We start from the raw sequence: 20,739 nt of genomic DNA on the forward strand, positions 1-20,739 counted from the left end.
GGGAAAAGGACTTTAAGTAGATCAGAGGTGTTCCAAAACCACAACAAAAAAACCTTGTGTAAACAAACTACTGTAAAAGTTCAATGTAACGTATAATATTTATATCTCACTTTAAAGAAAAAACATCTCATGAAGTGATATATATATATATATTAAAACGACAATAAAAAAACAAAGGATCAAGTAAAAGAATCAATAATATCCAAAAAGAAAAGTGTTGGTAATAAAAGTGATATAGAAAATAAAAAGAATAAAGAGGCCTAAATATGCAAGCAAGCTTAGTTAAAATCATTAAAATACTACATTGTTTTCACATGATCTCAGTATTTTGTTTCATTTCTGCAAGTGATATCCAGTTCTCATTTCGAAAATATATATGGTTAATTTTCATTTATCTAATTTTGTGCCAAAATATATTTTTCTTTGTTAGTACAATCAAATAATGGGTAAAGAAGAAGATTAAGATATTAAGATATTGTCGTTGCCAACATAATGCCTTCTGTTTTCCTTCTGCCTTCCATAAAGAAAAACATTAATGTTCATATCCACATCAAATTTAAAGAAACTAGCTATTCAGATTCACTCAGATATTAATAGTGGAAGAGTAGCAGTTCAGAGAAGATCATAATGACCTGTCACACATTATTCTTCCAACGTTCTTATTCTTCCAATCCTTCTTATGTAATGTATTGTAATACATCACTTAACACATTTAAGAGCGATTATTTAGTAGTCAGCCCAGAATACTTTCTCAAAGTATATAAAAGTATATACTTTCTCAAAGTATTCTGCCCAACCCTGTTTGAATCACAGGACAAGTTTATTTGAGAGATATGCCCCCTCTGTCAGCTCTAGTGCGTTACAAGGCTTTGAAAAACAACAAACTATATATGGAATTCTATATGCCTTTTATGTGTGTCATTTTTCCCATGCTGTGAGCTGCCCTCTTCTCTTTAGTATGTATTCGCCTTGAGTATTGCCATGATGGCAATATTCTCATAAATGAATTAAATGAGAGTCTCAAATAGAGCAGACTGAAAATCAGGGATCCCACGGTCATGGAAAACTGGGGAATATGACTAATATAATTCTGAAAAGTCATGGAAATTTCAATAACACATTACAATAAGATTGTTTTTGTAAACATAAGTTAACTACTAATACTGTACAAATTACATAAGTTTGTTAATCTGATGTCACAAAAACAGAGTGGTATAATGTCAGTCAACTAAAGCGTTTACATGAGATTTTTGAAAAGACTTTAGTTATAATTTGAGTATTAAATATATTTCTGACCAAAATACTATAGACCCTTTGAGTCATCTTGGCTGGACGGCCACTTCTAGGGTGAGTAGCAACAGTACTAAATCATCTCCATTTATAGACATTTAGTCTAACTGTGGACAGATAAATATTCAAGCTCTTTGAGATAACTTTATAACCCTTTCCAGCTTCAAGAAAAGCAGCACTTCTTTATCTTAGGTCCCCTAAAAAATCTAAAAATAACTCCTCAAATCTATCTTTTGCAAGGGTTCCTCCACATCAGCAGATGCTTCTTGTGAACAGCAAATTAAAATTATTGTCAGACTGAAATCTAATGCATGTAAACGTACTAAGTTTTCTGTGAAACTGGGTCAGAATTGTGTCTATATTGCATGCAGAGACAGATCCAAGAGTGTATGTGTATTCATGCATGGCCTGATGTGTTGGATGTGAGTGTATGTTCAGTTAGTGAGAGACTCACAGTTCAGGTGGGGACAGATAAAAATGCATGCCATACTGACTCAACAAGATGGCTAAAAATTGCAGTCAGCAGATATTATGAAAGCCTCTTTCCTCTTTATTTGTCCCCAACCACACATTAAATAGATTACCAAGTTTAGCCAAATGTCGCTAACAGACCTTTTTGCATTCATAAGGCAGAAGAGTGCGAGAAAAACATAAAACATAGCAGTCGTCAAATAGTACATGTGGTCCGGAATATACTGTTTTTCTGCCTAAAATACTATAGTTAATATGCTGACTCCAGTCTGGCTTCCTAAGCAACCAATTGGCCCGGTTGCTAGGGTGGGGTACAGTCACATTGGGCTAACCTCCTCGTGGTCGCTATAATGTGGTTCTCGCTCTTGGTGCGGCGCGTGGTGTTGTGAGTAGATGCTGCGGAGAATAGCGTCAGCCTCCACACATGCTATGTCTCCTCAGTAATGCGCTCAACAAGCCACATGATAAGGTGCGTGGATTGACTGTCTCAGAAGTGGAGGCAACTGAGATTCGTCCTCAGCCACCTGGATTGAGGCAAGTCACTACGCCACCATGAGAGCTTGGAGCGCATTGGGAATTGGGCATTCCAAATTGGTTTACAGTTAGTGGTACTATTGACCTGTTTCATTGTATGACCGCTGCACCATGATTGTGACCAAAATTCCATATTTCTTCAATGTGCTGCGTGCGCTGTGGCAAAAGTTACATCACAACAAAGTTTTTTTTATAAATGTAATTTTTCTTTCTATCAGAATGTATCTTTCTATCAGAATGTATCTTTTGAGTGGAACGGCTTCATTTCGCTACAGTAAAGCAGCGATGAAGGGAGAGAACACAGATGTAAAAACGTATAGGTCTTTGCTAATTTTTTCAAACATGTCAGTTATCTGTACACGTGTGATTTATATTTATAACACCATTGATTCGGATACAATTAAACTGGAAATGTACACAGGACAATTTTATTCATAACACCCAGACTGTATAAATGTTATTAGACATTGTAATAAATAAAAAAGCACTATAATGTGCATATATAGTATATATTTAATGTGTGTATACTAATGTTAGTCAATAAACAGCACATCATAATATCATGAAGCACAGACTTTATTCACACGACTACAATGTAAATATCTTGTACACTAATATGCCTCGGTTTCTTTCTGTGTATTCTTCATGACATAAGCAGTTCTTACATTCATACAAACAGGATCATATCAGAGCAGAAAGCAACACAAACATTTCACTTCTGAATGAGAGATGTTCACGGTGATGTACCGCTAGGCGTGTCGCACATCAGACTCACCGACGTACGGAGGTAAATCGTGGATAAAATATATTTTAATGTCTGCAAAAGCCAAATTTTGCAGTATTTGTGCTGACCTCAGACCTGTATGCACCTTTCCTGGGACTTGGCATGGATCAAAAGCGTTTTTTGAGGTTTTTCTTGATATCGTTTTTCAGGTGTTTTTCCATTCTCCGCCATTGTTTCCTCCCGCTGATGGTCACAAATATGGCAGCTGCGGGGAAAAGTGGCGTCACTGAAACAGGTCAATAGTAAATGATAAATGTTTTAACGAATAGTGGTGTGTGGATTGAATAGTCTTCTAATATATGTCTGTGCATTAATTTTAATGTAGTCTCCTGTTCATCTTGTCAATGCTTGAATGTCTGGGACGTTTGCATGACCTCTCATGGCTTATTAATTTAAAAGTGCACTCAGAAAACGATGTCATTTTAGACTTACACTGACACATAGGGTCTTTTATACAGCATCATCAAAAACAGTATTTTTAAGTTACCGATTCAAGTGCAGAAGTTTTCTATTCACAGTAAGCCATTATTAATTGAATCCATGAGTGAAAGTGTCCAATAACAGGGTAGTTACTAAGATAAAGTGAGTAGTATTCGGCCACTCCTGTGAGGGGACAGCTTTTATAAGGTTATGTCTTCATCTCTTGTGAGTGGTCATGATATATATATATATATCAATATATAGTAAATGATAAATGTATGTATGTATGTGTATATATATATATATATGTATATGTATATATGTATGTGTATGTGTATGTGTATATATATATATATATGTATATATGTATATATATGTTTTAATATGATGAGAAGTAAAAAGCTAATTTAACAGATTGATTTATGTAAAAGCTATGATATGCAGTTCCACTCTTAGTATCTTGTTTCTGAGGGCAGATGAGGCCAAAGCTTTTTTTTTTTTTTTTTATTTCCCATTCTTCTCTGATGCTGTAACCATGGTGACTTGTTATTATGACCATCTTATACTGACTGAAACTGTATCTGATTCCTCATCTCACAGAGGTGTTGATGGACCCGCACCGGACCTGGTGCCCGTCCTCCATGTGCCAGGCTGTGTGCCAGCTGAAAGAGTCTGACACAGTGCTTCCACGGTTGGTGCGCTGCAGCATTTGCACACATGAGTTCTGTTCCGCCTGCAAGGCCAGCTGGCACCCGGAGCAAGACTGCCAGGAGAACATTCCCATCACCTCCTTTCTACCTGGAGAAAGCAGGTACTGATGCATGTGAAGCACCTCTGATCTCTTCACCTCCTCTTTTTCACTTTTCTTCTGCAACACCTACTGCAAAAATACATTTTCTGGATCCGTATTTTTGTCTTGTTTTCCCATATGAACGTCCTTTAAAACACAGTCAATGTCCATGAGAAGCAAATTGAGACAAAAGATATTGAGACAAAGAACGTCTTACCCTACTGGCATTTATTATTATTATGGTTACATTTCTGCTTAAAACAAGAAAAAAGCAAATGTGGTTAAAAAAAAAAAATACGTAATTCAAGATATATTCTCAAACACGTTTTACCTCATTCAGCTTGCAAGTAAATATAATATAATGTAATATGTAATATAATAAAATATGATAAAGCAGTTGAACAGGTTAGGATAGAATAATGTTGTTATATATTATTATTAAATACAAGTATAAATTATATGTGATAAATCATTTAAAAATATGCGTAAAATGCATTTTTGCATCACAAGTACATTGATCTTGTAGAAAGGATGTTGAGATATTTTGTATAAATTATAATATATATATTATATAGTAGTACAGCATAATAGTTTAGTAGTACTATAGTATAGTAGCATTGTACTGTATATTAGTATATTATACGTATTTAGTGTGTATATATGTAATTTGCTATTTTCTAAAGTAATTTTTTTTTTAGATATTTTTATTGAGAAACAAGACAAAAATACTCATTAACAACCCCATAAAATAGCTTTCTTTCTTTCTTAATTCTTTATTGGTCTCCATGAAGAAATTTGCCATGGGCATCAAGGTTGCTATTACATATAAACACACAATAAAATACTCAACATATATTCACATAAAGTCTTCCTGTAATATACAGACACACAGTAGCATATTATCCTTACAACACAAAACAGCGTACTAAACAATAATCAACATAAACCCTTAATACCTCAATCATTTCTGTACCTATTTCTACCATTCTTTATTCAACAGCTTTGTTGATTATGGCACCATGGAGAACTTGTATTCGTTTGTCTTACATTTTGGTAGCTGATATCTTCTGCCTAGGGGCATTAGGTCATACTCTTTATGCAAGTCATGATAAAAATCTGCCCTAAATCAGCCATTACTGTTACTATTGAAATACTGTAAAGTTTAGGTGGGGCATGTTGAAGGGCTAGTTGCCATTGCAGGGGGGGCAGGGACATTCTTATTCTAGAGAGCATTCAATTAGTCAAAAATCTGTGTATTGCAGCATGAGTCGTCTTTATTTTTGGTCCTTATTCCTGGAAAAGAACGTTTTGATATGAGTTTAAGCACTGTACAATGAGGCTTGTACTGCGTAAAATGTTTTGATGTTAATAAGCCGACATGAGATTTGAAATCAAATACCTTGATCTGTCTTCATGTTTTTTGCACTATTGAGCATTCATTCAACTTCACATCACATCAGCTTCAGAATGGGTCTCTACTCCTAGATGTTGAAGAGTGTGCCGCTCTCGGCTCAGTAAGCAAAAGATTCACGCACAGGTGTTAGTTAACATTCACTTCACACACTTCATTCACAAACAAAGGAATAGTTTCAGGAGAGTGTCTGAGCCTTGATCCTGAGGCATGCAGGAATGACCACTTTGCCAAAACCAAAGTAAATTTAAAAATAAAAACAGCCTCAAGTTTTCAGAAGTATTTCTGTATCATGTCATGTTTGATACTGATCTGTATCAAGCTCTGAACATCCATTTTATTTATTGATAAAGTAATGGACCAACTTTTATTATTATTTTTCTAAAGTTCCGTAAAAAACGTTATATTGTGATGTATATCGCTACTGACCAAATATGTCAAGACTATTTTTAATATATATTTTTGCTTATAAAACACTAACACTAATTTTGACCAATAAAATCGTTTACACAATCTTGAATTTTTTCACAATCACACTATGGACGTTAAATCTGTTTGTCTTTAACCTGTCTTTAAACCTTGTGAGACGCGAGCATGACTGATGTGTGCATTTTCCATTTCCCTTTTTGATTTGTAATTAGTAGAGCCTAATAAACATGCAAACAAAACAATTTTAGAGCAAATAGTTTTCCTAAAAATCATTGTCCACAAATGTAGACAGTGGGACTACAGTAAGTTGTGAAATTTTTAATAATACCAGGCTATAGATAGTCAGATATTTGTTTTATCAAATTGTTTATTATTTTTCCAGGATTGTTGTTTATGTGGGTTTTAGGATGCTCCCTTACTCCCTATTTAGTGAAGAACTTAACCTCCAATGTTCTGTCTGTCTGTACTGGTTTCAGAACAGTTAGAAAAGCACTGTATTTTCCTCCTCCATATAACGCCTCTGAAAGCTAAATTTTCTCAATGTGAAAATGCACAGTAAATATAGGATTGCTTAGAAAAACCATGTGCTTTTGTACACATTAGCATTTAGCAGCGTGGCGTTTCACGATAAATCGCTCAAATATTAAAAAAGTTATATTGGATGAAACTAGAGACACTAATCTTTTGACTCAAACAGGTTTCAATGTAAAAACGTAATTCTGTTTCTTACCAGATGTAGTTTTGTTGGCATTTCTCCCAAGACAAACTGTGCTGTGATCAGCGCCATGTTGTTTTGTCACATGACTGCATTGAAAGTTTAACCCTTACTGTGTTGCATATAGTGAAGCTAAAATACAATGTCCACGCATGTGTACACAGCACACGGTTAAATATAGCATTAAAGGTGCACTCTGTATTTTTTTGTAATATATGACATGAATTGTAATTTTGTAATATATGTAGGAAATCATGACCACTCACATTAAAATGAAGACTCCAGTCATATCAGTAACCTTATAAAATCTGTTTTATTCTACATGGAGAGGGTCCACACAAGGGGGCTGCCATGTTAGTATCACATGATCAGCCAAATACTTCTTGCTTAATCTCAGTAACCATCCTGTTATTGGACACTTTCACTCATTGATTAAAGTAATCATGACTGACTGTGAAAACTACATTTCTATAATGGCATCTGAAACTGAAAACTATTGATTTTAAATTATGCTGCACCCAAGCCACGAGGTGTAAGTGCAACATGACACATGTCAAAAGGTACTGAGTGCACCTTTAAAATCTGAAATAACCATAATGTTGCTAATATTATTATTATAATTACAAATGTACTAAAATGACTTTTCACAGTCCCCTAAATGCATTATAAGTCAGGTTGAGCCTCTGCAGTTTCAAGGAAAAGCGGCTTCACTTTAGCTGGCTCTGAAAGGATTTTCTGCACAATGTCACTTCTCTTAGATCAATAGGCTATGAATTGTCCTGAAAATGAATGGGCTTGTACCTGTCAGCTCAGTCCCTGCGGGTCAGCTTCTCCATTACCAGCAAACACTGTCCCTGGCCCACGACTCTTTAGTACATAAAATGAGACAGACTGTCTAAGTGTCAAAAAAAAAAAGAGTCTATCATAGCTTTTAGAGGGTTCCTCTTTAAAAATCTTTTTCTATGAAATTTCATAGGTGAAACTTAAAAGAGATGAATTAGTTTAATGCAAATCATTTCTTTTTACTTTCTATTCTCCTTTCACTGTCTCTCTCCATCTTCCTCTCTGTTATATTAGTGGTGCTTGCTCTATTGCTCATACATTTTTCAAAACCCCTAACTTTAACTCAACAAGCTGTTGGATAGAGGTATGCTTCACTTAGGATTTTCGTCTGACGAATAATTAAATGAGCAAAAATCCTAGTTATTTATATTAAAGGAAGAACTATATCTAGGGACTTGGAGGTGGACTTTCTTGGATTTGGACCAGTCTTTATATTTTCTTTTACACATTATCTTCTTTTCTCAGTCTCTCTCTCTCTCTCTCTCTCTTTTATTTCAGTTCTTTCTTTAAGGCTGATGATGATGATGCCCCAATCAAACGTTGTCCTAAATGTAAAGTCTACATAGAGAGAGACGAGGGCTGTGCCCAGATGATGTGTAAGAACTGCAAGCACGCTTTCTGCTGGTACTGCCTGGAGTCCTTGGATGTAAGTGCTCACTGCAGTCACATCTTCACATCTTCAATATCACATCTTAAAGGGACAGTTCATCCAAAAATAACAATTCAGGTAATGATCGGCCTCTCGTAATGCTCTCTGTGTTTGACAGGACGACTTCCTCCTGATCCATTATGACAAAGGACCCTGCCGCAACAAATTAGGCCACTCCAGAGCCTCTGTGATCTGGCACAGAACGCAGGTGGGCACTCACGGGGAGTAGCACATTTTCTTCCCCTTTTTTCATTTTCTCTGCCATGCACCAACACGTGACCAAGTCATAAGGATCCATTCAGAAACACATGTTTTGTAAATTGTGTGCTTTAAGCAGGTGATATTTTTACAGCAGATTTTAGTGCAAGACCTTATCTCACATTGATTTGCTAGATCAGTTAATTTGGGTACTGACTTCTTCAGTGTCACCAATGCTGCAAATAACAACTATTTCTGTAATCGATTAATCTGTTTTATTTAATCTAATCATTTTTTCTATTAATCCGATAATTAAACAGCCAAATTTTATTTCCAGTATATTAATGAAAAGCAAGTTATTTCACATTTCGCCCCTTGCTCTCCTCTAAACAACACTCAAAAAAAGGATTTTTGCTACTTTCAATTTACTTAATTAAAATGAACTGAAGCAACACAATTCTAGAACATTTTGTCACAACTTGACTTCATTGCTTTCTATCCATTTAAATTTGTAAAATAGAAGTTTACTTAATCCATTTGAGTTGGGACTACATGAGTACTTTTTGTTATGTTAATGTTGCATTGATTAAACTGGGCAGGGGATTTCCATTTCCCAGCATGCTTTGCATGGGACGTGAAAGGGAGAGTACATTTTAAAATGAAGTGTGTTTTTGTGCAAGATGAATATAAACGGGGATTTTAAATGTTTCGTGTTTGGTTATGAGATTTAAAATAGTTTCTATTGTGTTGGAGTTTTGGGGGTTACAATTTTGGTGAAGAGTGGAGCTTGAGCTAATGATGAGGACAGGTAGATGTTGCACATGAAATTGATGACTTGTTTTATCAAGCAATTGCTGTGCTTACTATACTGTATTACATACTGTATTTCTTCCAACAAGCATGTATTTAGCATGCTAACATTCACTTTCACTAGTTAGTACATAAATAAATAAGAGATGTCTAATTTTGTTGGGTTTACCTAATTTAACTAGGTTAATGTGGTTTAAAGAAATATTTAAACCAAAAATAAAAGATTATGTCATAAATTCTATGTTAAATTGTTTTTAGTGATAAACACTGTGAATGAGCTGAGCGCACATTGTCACAGAAATATGACTTACAGTTCAGGTTGTTTCTCACTAAATCCTACCGTATGCCTTTACTTTCCATACTTCTATGAGACTTTTGTGTCCTTTTAAAAACTTTAAAGTGAGTTACTATCAGCTGCCATTGTAATGAAATGATGAACCAGGATATTCATACATTCAACCGTTCTCTTATTCTGTTCTGCATAAGTAAGAGAGTCATACGGATTTGTAATGACATCAGGGTGAGTAAATTATAACAGAATATTCACTTTATAATGTTATATTAAACATTATAATGTAAGACTTTAGACCCAACTATTCGATAATTCGATATATTCATTGTTACCTATTTTCGTTATCGATTTTTATCAGTTTTATTGATTATTTGTAGTGGCAGGCTCCGATGGCACACCCACTGACCGCCAACAGCCCTTTCTCTAATCATCTAATGCAAAACACAAAATTGGAAAACGCTTTGTAGAACCACTCAGGGCAAATATGATTGGCTGGTTTGATGGGGGAAGTTCAGTAGAAGCACACAGGACTTTTCATCAGTGGGAAACAGATTCATGTTTATCAAAGATTCTGCGTTTATACAATGAGCACTTTTGAGGGGGAAATACGTAGCTGAATTCACGTAACAGAATGTTAAGTGGATATTCATGAGGGTAACCGCATATTCGACTTATTTTACTTAGTTATGTCTGTGAAATACTTTACCACTAAAATACTATTATTTCCAGTGTGTTTTCTGTGCAACCGCTCATGGAGACTGCTGCAATATTATATAAATGATTTATTTCCCCTTGTCTGTCTTTTATTGTGGTATGATATATCTTGGATAACCCCACCCCTTAACAGCACGCAATGACAAAACAACGATTTGCGATTTGTTCGATTTACATGTCAGTTAAAGGGCTTTTCCTGTAAGTGTGAAGCTGCTGTAGATCCCAGTCAAATGTGTAGTCGAAGTTCTGGCTACGTGAGACTATGGCAGCCCTAAATGTCACATTCAAAATGGCAGATAAAAAAAAAAAAAGCATAAGCTTCCTCCTTGTGTTAAAGGCATATGCATTTTTCTCGCATAAGGCTATTTAGATCCACTGTCGATTATGTATTTCCTAATTTCCCAGTGGTTCATAAGATAAGCAAAAACTGTGAAGAAAAGCCTTCAAAGAATGTCATTAGGAGCAATAGATGGGAGTAAAGTATGCAGAAAATGGTTTTTGAAACAAGCCTCCAAGACTTTGTGGCTAATTCTCTTTTTTCGACCACGATGATCTCAACTTAATAAAGCTACAAGCTGTTTAACGCGGCACAACCAAAGCCAGTCAGAACATATTTGATGTTTAGTGTACAGTTATGAGGGGCACAATTTTAGATATACTAAAAACGGTTCAAGGATTGAAGACCAATAACCAATTACGTTGAAGAACGTAATCATAAGGAATATGTTCCAATAATTTTTCATGAAACGAAAGACCCAAAGACCACAGAAAATGTTCGGAATTGTACCACTTCCTGTTGCCCGAAATAAATGGGGCTTCTCTCTTTTTAGTAGAATTTAAGCCTGAGCTTTGACATTACTTCATTCAGTTTCATATGGCTTATTACAGCTTATGAGGCAAGAGTGTGTGCGCTTCTGTTTTACCCCAATAAAAGTAATTAAAGCTGTATAAAGTTGATATAGGACTTTATTCGCTTCAGAAGAACACGATGTGTGCATGCGCCCTTTGTGGGAACACCAAGGTGTAACGGGGTTCGTTGTGGGGTGAAAGGAGGAAAAAGGAAAGTGAGTCTTCAACTCAAAAGGTTGGTCTTTAATAATGTGCAACTCAAAATAGCTTTTCAGCTTCAACCTAAACACAGTCAACTTTGGTGGTTGAAGCGTCTCTCTCACACTGGGCGTGGTTCCTCTTTATTGCTCTCCCCCGTGCTTTCTGTAATCAGAAACAGGTGTTAGATATTTTAGCACTCAGGTGTGAACCCTTACCGACAGAACTGGTGTAACTGAGTGAGGTTTGTAGGCTTCCTGGCTCACACATGCTTCTTCCTTGCTGAGCAACTTTTCAGGTTATGTCAATATAGGACATGTTTTACTGTGGATATAGATACTTGTTTCCTCCATCATCTTAACATGGTCCTTTGCTGTTGTTCTGGGATTGATTTGCACTTTTCGCACCAAACTACGTTCATCACTAGGAGACAGAATGCGTCTCCATCCTGAGCGGTATGATGGCTGTGTGGTCCCATGGTGTTTATACTTGCGTACTATTGTTTATACAGATGAACGTGGTAACCTCAGTCATTTGGAAATTGCTCCCAAGGATGCAAAGACTTGTGAAGGTCCACAGTTTTTTTTTCTGAGGTCTTTGCTGATTTCTTTTGATTTTCCCACAATGTAAAGCAAAGAGGCATCGAGTTTGAAGGTAGGCCTTAAAATACATCCACAGGTACACCTTTAATTCAGTACAACCCCTATCAGAAGCTAATTGTCTAAAGGCTTGACATCATTTTCTGGAATTTTCCAAGCTGCTTAAAGGCTCAAATAACTTGAATGTAATGTAAACTGCTGACCCACTGGAATTGTGATATAGTCAATTAAAATGAAACAATATGTCTGTAAATAATTGTTGGAAAAATTACTCATGTCATGCACAAAGTAGATGTCTTAAACGACTTGCCAAAACTATAGTGTGCTAATATTAAATCTGTGGAGTGGTTAAAAATGAGTTTAAATGACTTCAACCTAAGTGTATGTAAACTTCTGACTTCAACTGTACATATCAAGAACTATCTCTTCTTAAAAAAGGAAGGCATTGAACCTCTTGTAACTTTTTACATAATTATGCACCTTATGAACAATAAGTGTACAAAATGTTCTTTTTTTAAACAATGACATCTTTTCATATGCTGAACATAATATTGTAAAGGTGAGATGGCCCTGAAATGATGCAAGGTTTAGTACATTTGCACAAAGACATCTGTTGCTCAGTGGGGAGGAATGAGTCATATTAAGCTTCATAATAGCACAGCGCCTCTGTGCCAGCCTTCAGAATTAGCATTTTACAAAGCTTTATCCGAACATCATCAGAAATTTGACTCTTTATGAATTAGTTAAGACAGAGCTGCTGGGCTCAGCCCGTCCCGGGTTTGTGCCTCAGGGTATGCCAGCAGAGTATTCATCCATTAGATGGCATTGCTTTCCCCTGCTCAGATATTTGCAGTCTGGGAAAGAGAGAAATTTACATAGAAAGGGAAAAGCAAAGTGTGTGCAAGGTTATAACTGGTCTCTTGATAAATGGGTAGGATTACAATTTTGAGATTTCATTCTGTGTGAAAGGCCAGTTGTTATATAGGGATTGTTTACATCAGGAGAAAATCAAGCCTGAATAGTTTCACTTGCTTCTGTGTCCTATAGTAAGTAACCTGTTACAAGTGTAATATCAGCTGGTGATATTTACTTGTGTTATGAATGCATAAAAGGAACTCTATCTCAGTTCCATTTTGTGATCGTAATAAATGGTAAGGATCTGATGCCCCTATGTGGTGGAAAATGAAGTTACATCAGAACACGTTACTTTATATTCTGTAGGGATGTACTGATATAAACATTTGCACAACATCATAGGCAATAATAATTATGTTTTGACTAATATGATTGTCAGTACTCTTGATCTATACTGTTTGTTAAAAAATAAAATTGACCATATCACACAAGGTTACTGAGTGCACCTTTAAAAGGCCATTTTTAAACTTAAGCACAGTGCAATGCTTTAAGACATAAGCGCAAATTCATTGGGCATGGCCAAGAAGTTTTGGTATTTTCGTGCAAGCGTGCACGAAGTCTAGATGCAAATGGGTTTGGTGAAATCACGTGCAAATAGGATGGATCAAGTGCAATTTAATTCTGAGGTTCTTCTCCAGATATTGCACCAACTGTGTTCTATTATATAGTCCATTCCCTGTCAAGCACCAGCGATATAAACAAAGACAGCACATTCATCAGAAGTTGGTAGTGTAGATGGACTGTATGCACTGAATTAGAAGAATTTAAAATGATGTTCTTTTGTGCATTAACTTCGTCCTTGATGAATTTCAGGCATATTTCTATAATAGTGACTTGCTCCTTTTATACACATGGAAAATGCGATTCTCCTCAGAATTTTGATGTACGCACCAATAAGTTAATGAGAAAATTTATAAAATTATATACATTCATCTACTGACACAAATCATGGCTAGTATTAACAGAGATTGTATTGGAAAGCACTTCACTTCTACCGGTCGTTCATTTTGTTTATTGAGACAAAACAAATTAATCCAAAAATATTTCTGCATTCAAATTAAACTTCAAATGAAACTAAATATAATTCAAATAATAAGTGGTCAAAAAAATCATATAGAATCCAAACATTTTACTCTCTCCTTCCACCGGCTCCTCTTGCAGTGACTTAAAAATCACTATGACAACAGGTAGAAAATTATTAGTAGGCTACAAATTTAAACATAAATGCAATTTTAAACATAACGGTAATAAAACATGGCCTTTAGAAAATGTAACACAAATCTCATACTTTTGTTTCAACAAATGGCTTAAATAGCGATTGAAGGGACATCATTTGATGCTTTGTACTTTCAGATTTTGGACATGAACTTTATTACCACCTGCTGGTGGAATGTCCAAACTGCAATTGCAGAAACTGAATTTGGACTTTGCGCTGAGATAAGAGGTTGTATTGAAACATCTTAGAGCAATGACATATTTCTTAGGAAAATAGTAAATTGCTATTTGCACCACATAATTTACAGACAATAAATCCATAGGCCACTTGCACTTTGCGCTGGCTCAAAAATTGCACTTAGAATTAGCCCTCTCATGAAAATTGGATAAGAGGTTGTGCACGGTTGTAGTGCGTAGTACTGTGCTTTGTGCTCTGACGAAAACAGCCTGTTAAAAAGATGGACGTTTTTGGTGCATCTTACCATGGTTGCATCATGTTTCACTGGTTTTCAGCATCTCTAGCCTTAAATGCCACATTTTAAAGACGCAGCGTCAAATGAAATGTAATTTGGAACTTAAAAAAACGTGTCTTGAAACCCCTGCCTGCACTCTACTCCGTTCAGCTGTCTATTTGTTGCCTGTCCAGCTGCAGGTGCACCTACTGCCCCCTGCTGACTGAGACTCGCAAAAATATCAGTAGGATATTCTGTGCCGTGATTAATCTAAATAGTTATTTTTTAACAGTATATTTTATTTTATTAATCACTCTGAATTAACACATTAAATTGACAGCTTTATTAAAGGGATAGTTCACCCAAAAATGTAAATTCTGTCATTTACTCACGCTCATGTCATCCTAGATGTGTATGACTTTCTTCTGTTTAACCCAAATGAAGATTTTTCAAAAGTAGCTCTGGTCTTTTTGTCCTTCAATGCAAGTAAATGGTGACCAGACCTTTTGAATCTCCAAAAATCATATAACGGCAGCATTAAATTAATCCACACAATGAAATCCGTATCTTCAGAAGTGATATGATTGGTGTCGGTGAGAAACAGGTCAATATTAAAGTCTTTTTTTAACTATATATTTTCCTCCTTGCCCAGTAGTTTGTGAAATGCCAGCAAAATGCAAATTGCCATAAATGGAAGCAGAAGAGAGTGAAAGTGGACATTCACAGTAAAAGTAAACGGTAAAAAACACTTCTGAAGATTTGGATTTAATAACTGGAGTCTTATTAATGACTTTTATGCTGCCTTATTTGCTTTTTGGAGCTTCAAAGTTCTGGCATCATTCACTTGCCTTGTATGAACCTACAGAGATATTCTTCTATAAATCTTAATTTGTGTTCAACAGAAGAAAGAAAGTCACATACATATCTGGGTTGGCATGAGGGTGAATAAATGGTGAGAGAATGTTTGGGTGAACTACCACATTATCAGTGATTGAAAATGATCAACCATTTAACAACATATTGCTTGTTCATTATTTAGTGAAGTGAAATACTTCAATACTACAATATAGTATAAAATAATAACGCTCTGTGTTTTAATGCCGTTTATGTTGAGTGTTGTAAACGTACAAATATTTTTTGGAAACCTGACAGAAAAGTGTTTGAAGTTTGTTTTGAAATAAATAAGCCCTGATAATATCTGATTCCGATATTGGCCAAATTATACATTGTGCTGATACACTACATTTGGCTAATTCCAAGAGGGTATCAAGCATTGTTTTGTTATGTGTCTTGTTGTGTGTTTTAACTTGTACCTGTTCATTTATATCTCCACAGGTTGTTGGAATCTTTGCTGGTTTCGGACTGCTTTTACTCGTAGCTTCACCGTTCTTGCTGCTAGCCACGCCATTCGTGCTGTGCTGTAAGTGCAAATGCAGTAAAGGCGATGATGACCCTTTACCCACCTAACAGCCCGTCACAAGGAGTCACTATAGGAGGAAATCCGGTCATTCCCTTTAAATCGTTTTTCTTTTCCTCCTCTACCTTTTGAGCTTTCATCAACCGGTGGGACTTGCGCATTTGAAGCCACAATGTGAGTCATCTCACATCACGGTTACTGTCACTGCTAGCTAATGTAGGCTACATCTAGGCAGGCCCTGGCGAGATTACAGGAGACCTTGTGAGCCTGTTGCTTGCTTGGGTGGAGGACTTGAGAAGGTGGGGTTACTCATTGTCCCTCCCCTTTCATGGTTACATAGGCGATGTTACTAAAAGAGCACAGCGCTGTTTAATCTAAGCGCTCTTCTGTTTTGCATATGCTTTCCATATGTGGCTCTTCTGGAGGGTTCTGTTTAAGCAGAAAACTTATTCAGTCTGTTCATCTGACGGTCTCTGTGTGCAGTCACACGGCTCACTCTTTGCCATTTATGTTCACTTTAAATGCTTCAGAGTGAGTGCATTTCATTTTTTGTATAAATGCACAGCAAGAATACTAATTCAAATGTTTATTCAAAGCTAAATTTTACATTCAAGACTTTGTTTAATGGCACGTCTTATTTGTTGAGGTCTTTCAAACTAACGCCACAGACAAACCTAAATTGATATGGCAGATTATGGGTGCTGATGTCATTAAGGGTTGCACAGATTATTATTTTTTATTTTGCCAATGAAATTTCTCCCTGTACACTTAAGAAAAAAATATTTTGCTTTGAGACATAGTCACTGATCTCCATGGATTTAAAGTGTTAATTTGAGGCCAAAGCAGGACTGTTCTGTGAGTTTAAAATGCCAAACATTGAAATCACTGAGTGTAAGAAGTTGCTCAAACCCTTAACTTAATCCGAACATGAGATACAAGATTCTATTTCTTGGTCTAAAATTGAAGATAAACTGTTAGTCCCTTTTCTACAGTAAAAGTGTATCATCACTGTTAATTATATGGGGATTTACTCAATGGTATATCTTGTGTTTTTTGTCACATAGTTTGTAGATACAGTTTGTATCCCTTGCAACAACAAGAACAATTTTGAAACGGTCAATGTAATTCTGGCAGGGATTATACACTTTTTTTTTCAAGATTGTTTGGCTTAAACATATTTACAAGTCCAACACTTTGTCTATGCAAGTTCATACAACTTGAAGATAAAAAAATGATGTGGCGTCTGTTGTCTTGAATTGAATGTTTGCTAGTTTGTTGTTCAAAAAGCCATTGTGGTAATGTTGAGAATTGACAAATAGTTTTAAAATGATTTCTTTCCTTAAGTGGACTGATTTTAAACTTGAGTTGTGATGCTATTTTGAATGTTAACATCTTGCTTGCACTTCTTGAAATAGCAAGTGCTTTCTAAAAAGCTATTGTGCCATTGGTCACATGTTACTCAGAAATATTCAAATCAGAGCATCTACACCTGCCATATGTGTAGCTGGATAAAATGTAGCTCATTATATTTCTTCAGAATTTTCTCTGATTCCCTCATCTGGCATTTTTTGTGTGCCATATTAGAGGTTGACAAATTGAGATGACAAAGTGATTGTCTTTTGTTTGCAAAAAAAAGATTTGTGTTGCCCCCCTGAAATTCACAATATTGATGAAGTTGATTACTAGTATGTAAATATATTATGGTGGTCACCTGAATCCTTTGGTAGCAACCTGAGTTATGTTTTATAGCCTTAAATTTTGGAGTACCTCACTTTTTTCTTCTGTAGCTGACATAAGGTTTGTTTGTTTTTTTGGTTGTTTTTTGTTTTTCATTTTAATTGTGTATGGATTTATCCTCAGGTCCTCCTAGATGAATAATGTTGGCACTTTTCAACTTTTGTGATGTTCAAAGATATATATAGATCTTTATGCATGCATAGTTACATTAAATACAAATGTTGTACATAAAATGGCCAAGTTATAGAGTAATAATATTGTTATTCATTATATTAAAATAAAAAAATATATATATATATATATATATATATATATTATTTTTTAATAATCAAAAAAATTTTCTGTTGAAGAAGACTCTTCTTTTAACAGAAAAATTATGATTATTTCCACTCTGTATAAAACTCTGAACACATTGCTCCTTTATCAGGCTTAGATAATTAAAGTTTTTGAAACCGACACTGACACTTTTGGTGTTTGTGTCCTCTCCATTTTTTTTATTATTTTTTATTTTTGTGGTTAAAATACAATATTCTCAAATTTGAAAGCATAACGCATAATCTCAGAATGATAGTCAAAATTAAAGCACAGGATCATTGCCATAAATGAACCGCACACAAGTTACTTTATCCAGCTGAACCAAATCTTTGTCATCTTTTAAACATTTGGCCATTTCATGTGGAACAAGAGATAGATAGATAGACATGTATATTTTGACAATCATGCAAAGTGGATTTTAAGACATTGATAAGGGAACTCTTTTTGAAATTTGTAATCAAAGTACAGTAGATCTTTGTCATATGGGCTATATAATTACATCTTAGTTTATTTCATTTATGACATATGTACATTTGTGTTTTATTACTCCATTTGATGTTCTTTTTTTTGTTGTATACACAGTTTTTATGAAATATTAGCTGTATTATATATTAGTGTTCTGTATTTTAGAATGAATGAATGAATGAATTAGCACTTCACTCAGTGCTTATTTTGTTCTGTCTTTTTGGGGTAGTGTAGCCCCATGTTACCATGTAAAATGCCAAATGTTCCGACATATTATAAATTATTGTGGCTTTACAGGTAAACTGGAAACGCTCATTGACATAAACTAAACATCTTGCAAATGGCCAAAAATGGTGTTGTCCATGTGGAAGAATCTCCCCCCTTGGAGATAATTTGACTTTTGAAATGCATGTCTTTTGTTTTTACTACAGTTGTCTGTTTGTATTTCTGTCTTTTCACTTGGCTATTCCAAATATTCGTCATTATGACTTACAGTATTTGGATGTTTTTCACCATATAAATTTAGTGATCTGGCAGTGTCATTTTATCATTGCTCCTAAAACTGGTTTTGCCTTTTAATCTTCCTTAGATGGCCTTTTAATGTTTCATTTGTTTGTTTTTGATACATAATACATAGATTATGTATTTTATTCTCTGTAAATTGGAGCCAAATCCCACTTTTATAGTTGTAACCTTGTAAATTTGCATGTATGTGAAGTCTTGAGAGTAAAAAAATACAATAAAATTAAAATAAAAAAAGAGATCAAAACATATTCACTTGTATCATCCATGCCACAAACACTGTGATATTAAAATATGTCATATTAAATTTTTTTTTTTTGGGGGGTTATTTCCTTTATTTTTCAAGAACACTGTTCAGTTGATAATTGTTGTAAAATATACCATTAAAAATATGGATTTTTTTTTTTTTTTGTTAAAGTATGTAATTCTTGATGTGCTGACAAAATATAAAATAACATTGGCCAAATGTGACTATAAATTTAATTGAAATATTACTATGAATTATTGAATTTCTTACTATTTTATTTTTATGTTCCCCTTTTTGTTTTAATGACAAGCACTTAAAATGCATAGACTAAACCTGATGATCCGTGTTATTCCAGCATGATTTGAGAATGTCATGCTTGTTTTGCTTAAGTTAATATTATTATTATTATTATTATGTTTTTCTCCTTTGTCATCAACACACATTTTTTTAATTTTGTATTCCAAAACCACAATTAAGGCATTACAACCTGATTACAACAATACATAAAGAAATGCATTTTATTTATATATATATATATATATATACACACACACACACACACACACAGTAGCATGAAATAGTATGAGAACCCTTTGGAATTAGCTGGTTTTCTGCATCAATTTGTCATAAAATATGATCTCATCTTCATCAAAGTCACAAGTATAGACAAACAATGTGCTTAAGCTAACAACACACAAACAATTACAATCCTTCACATGTTCTTTAGCACACATAGAAATATTATATTAAATATTATAATCGTTTTTGTGTTGTTAGCTTAAGCATGTTGTTTGTCTATACTTTTCTCTTTGATGAAGATGAGATCACATTTTATGACTAATTCATGCAGAAAATAAATAGCTAATGCCAAAGGGATATTTTCAAATTGAATTCAACAATGAAATTAACAAATGTTCTAGAATTTTTATTTTAACATATTTAAAGGAGTTACAATAACTCCGACGTTAGTTTTTAAAAATAGATAATAGTGGTTTAGTTCTAAGTTACTCTTACATTTATGCATATATATATATATATATATATATATATATATATATATATATATATATATATATATTAATCTTTTTCTGATTAAATTAGTTAAAAGTTATTGACATTCTAAGCAAATTATGCATGTCAGACTAAAAAGTGTTATAGAACAATGTAAACAACAACAAACAAATGAGCTGTTGATTAGATTTAGAAATGCAATTATTATGAAAAGAATGTTTCAAGTACAATGGTAACAAGGAAATAATTTGTACATATTTTACAAAGGTAATACGGTCAACGTCACACATTTGTTTATTTGAGCACAAAGGTAGTGCAAAATCGTACTTATTCAGTTAAATGTCATAAGTTTTATTTGTTTTAAATGTTTCATAATCCCAAAACTGTATGTCCATTTACTGGTTTAAATAATAATAAAAAAGAAATGCCACATTTGAATGTGGTTCC

At 34.5% G+C, this 20,739-nt stretch overlaps 1 protein-coding gene across 2 annotated transcripts in view; it reads left to right on the forward strand.

Moving 5' to 3' along the window:
* Positions 1–18,012, forward strand: part of rnf144aa (ring finger protein 144aa) — a 47,162-nt gene extending 29,150 nt beyond the window's left edge. For both annotated transcript variants that reach the window (XM_052145696.1, XM_052145695.1), the window contains exons 5-8: positions 4,100–4,310; positions 8,186–8,333; positions 8,455–8,544; positions 15,914–18,012. In XM_052145696.1, coding sequence (XP_052001656.1) covers positions 4,100–4,310; positions 8,186–8,333; positions 8,455–8,544; positions 15,914–16,045 — 581 coding nt within the window. In that variant the 3' untranslated portion in view covers positions 16,046–18,012. The remainder of the gene's footprint in view (positions 1–4,099; positions 4,311–8,185; positions 8,334–8,454; positions 8,545–15,913) is intronic.
* Positions 18,013–20,739: the final 2,727 nt, after the last annotated feature.

The sequence above is a fragment of the Xyrauchen texanus genome, chromosome 16, assembly GCF_025860055.1.
Source record: "Xyrauchen texanus isolate HMW12.3.18 chromosome 16, RBS_HiC_50CHRs, whole genome shotgun sequence".
In the NCBI taxonomy this organism is placed as follows: Eukaryota; Metazoa; Chordata; class Actinopteri; order Cypriniformes; family Catostomidae; genus Xyrauchen; species Xyrauchen texanus.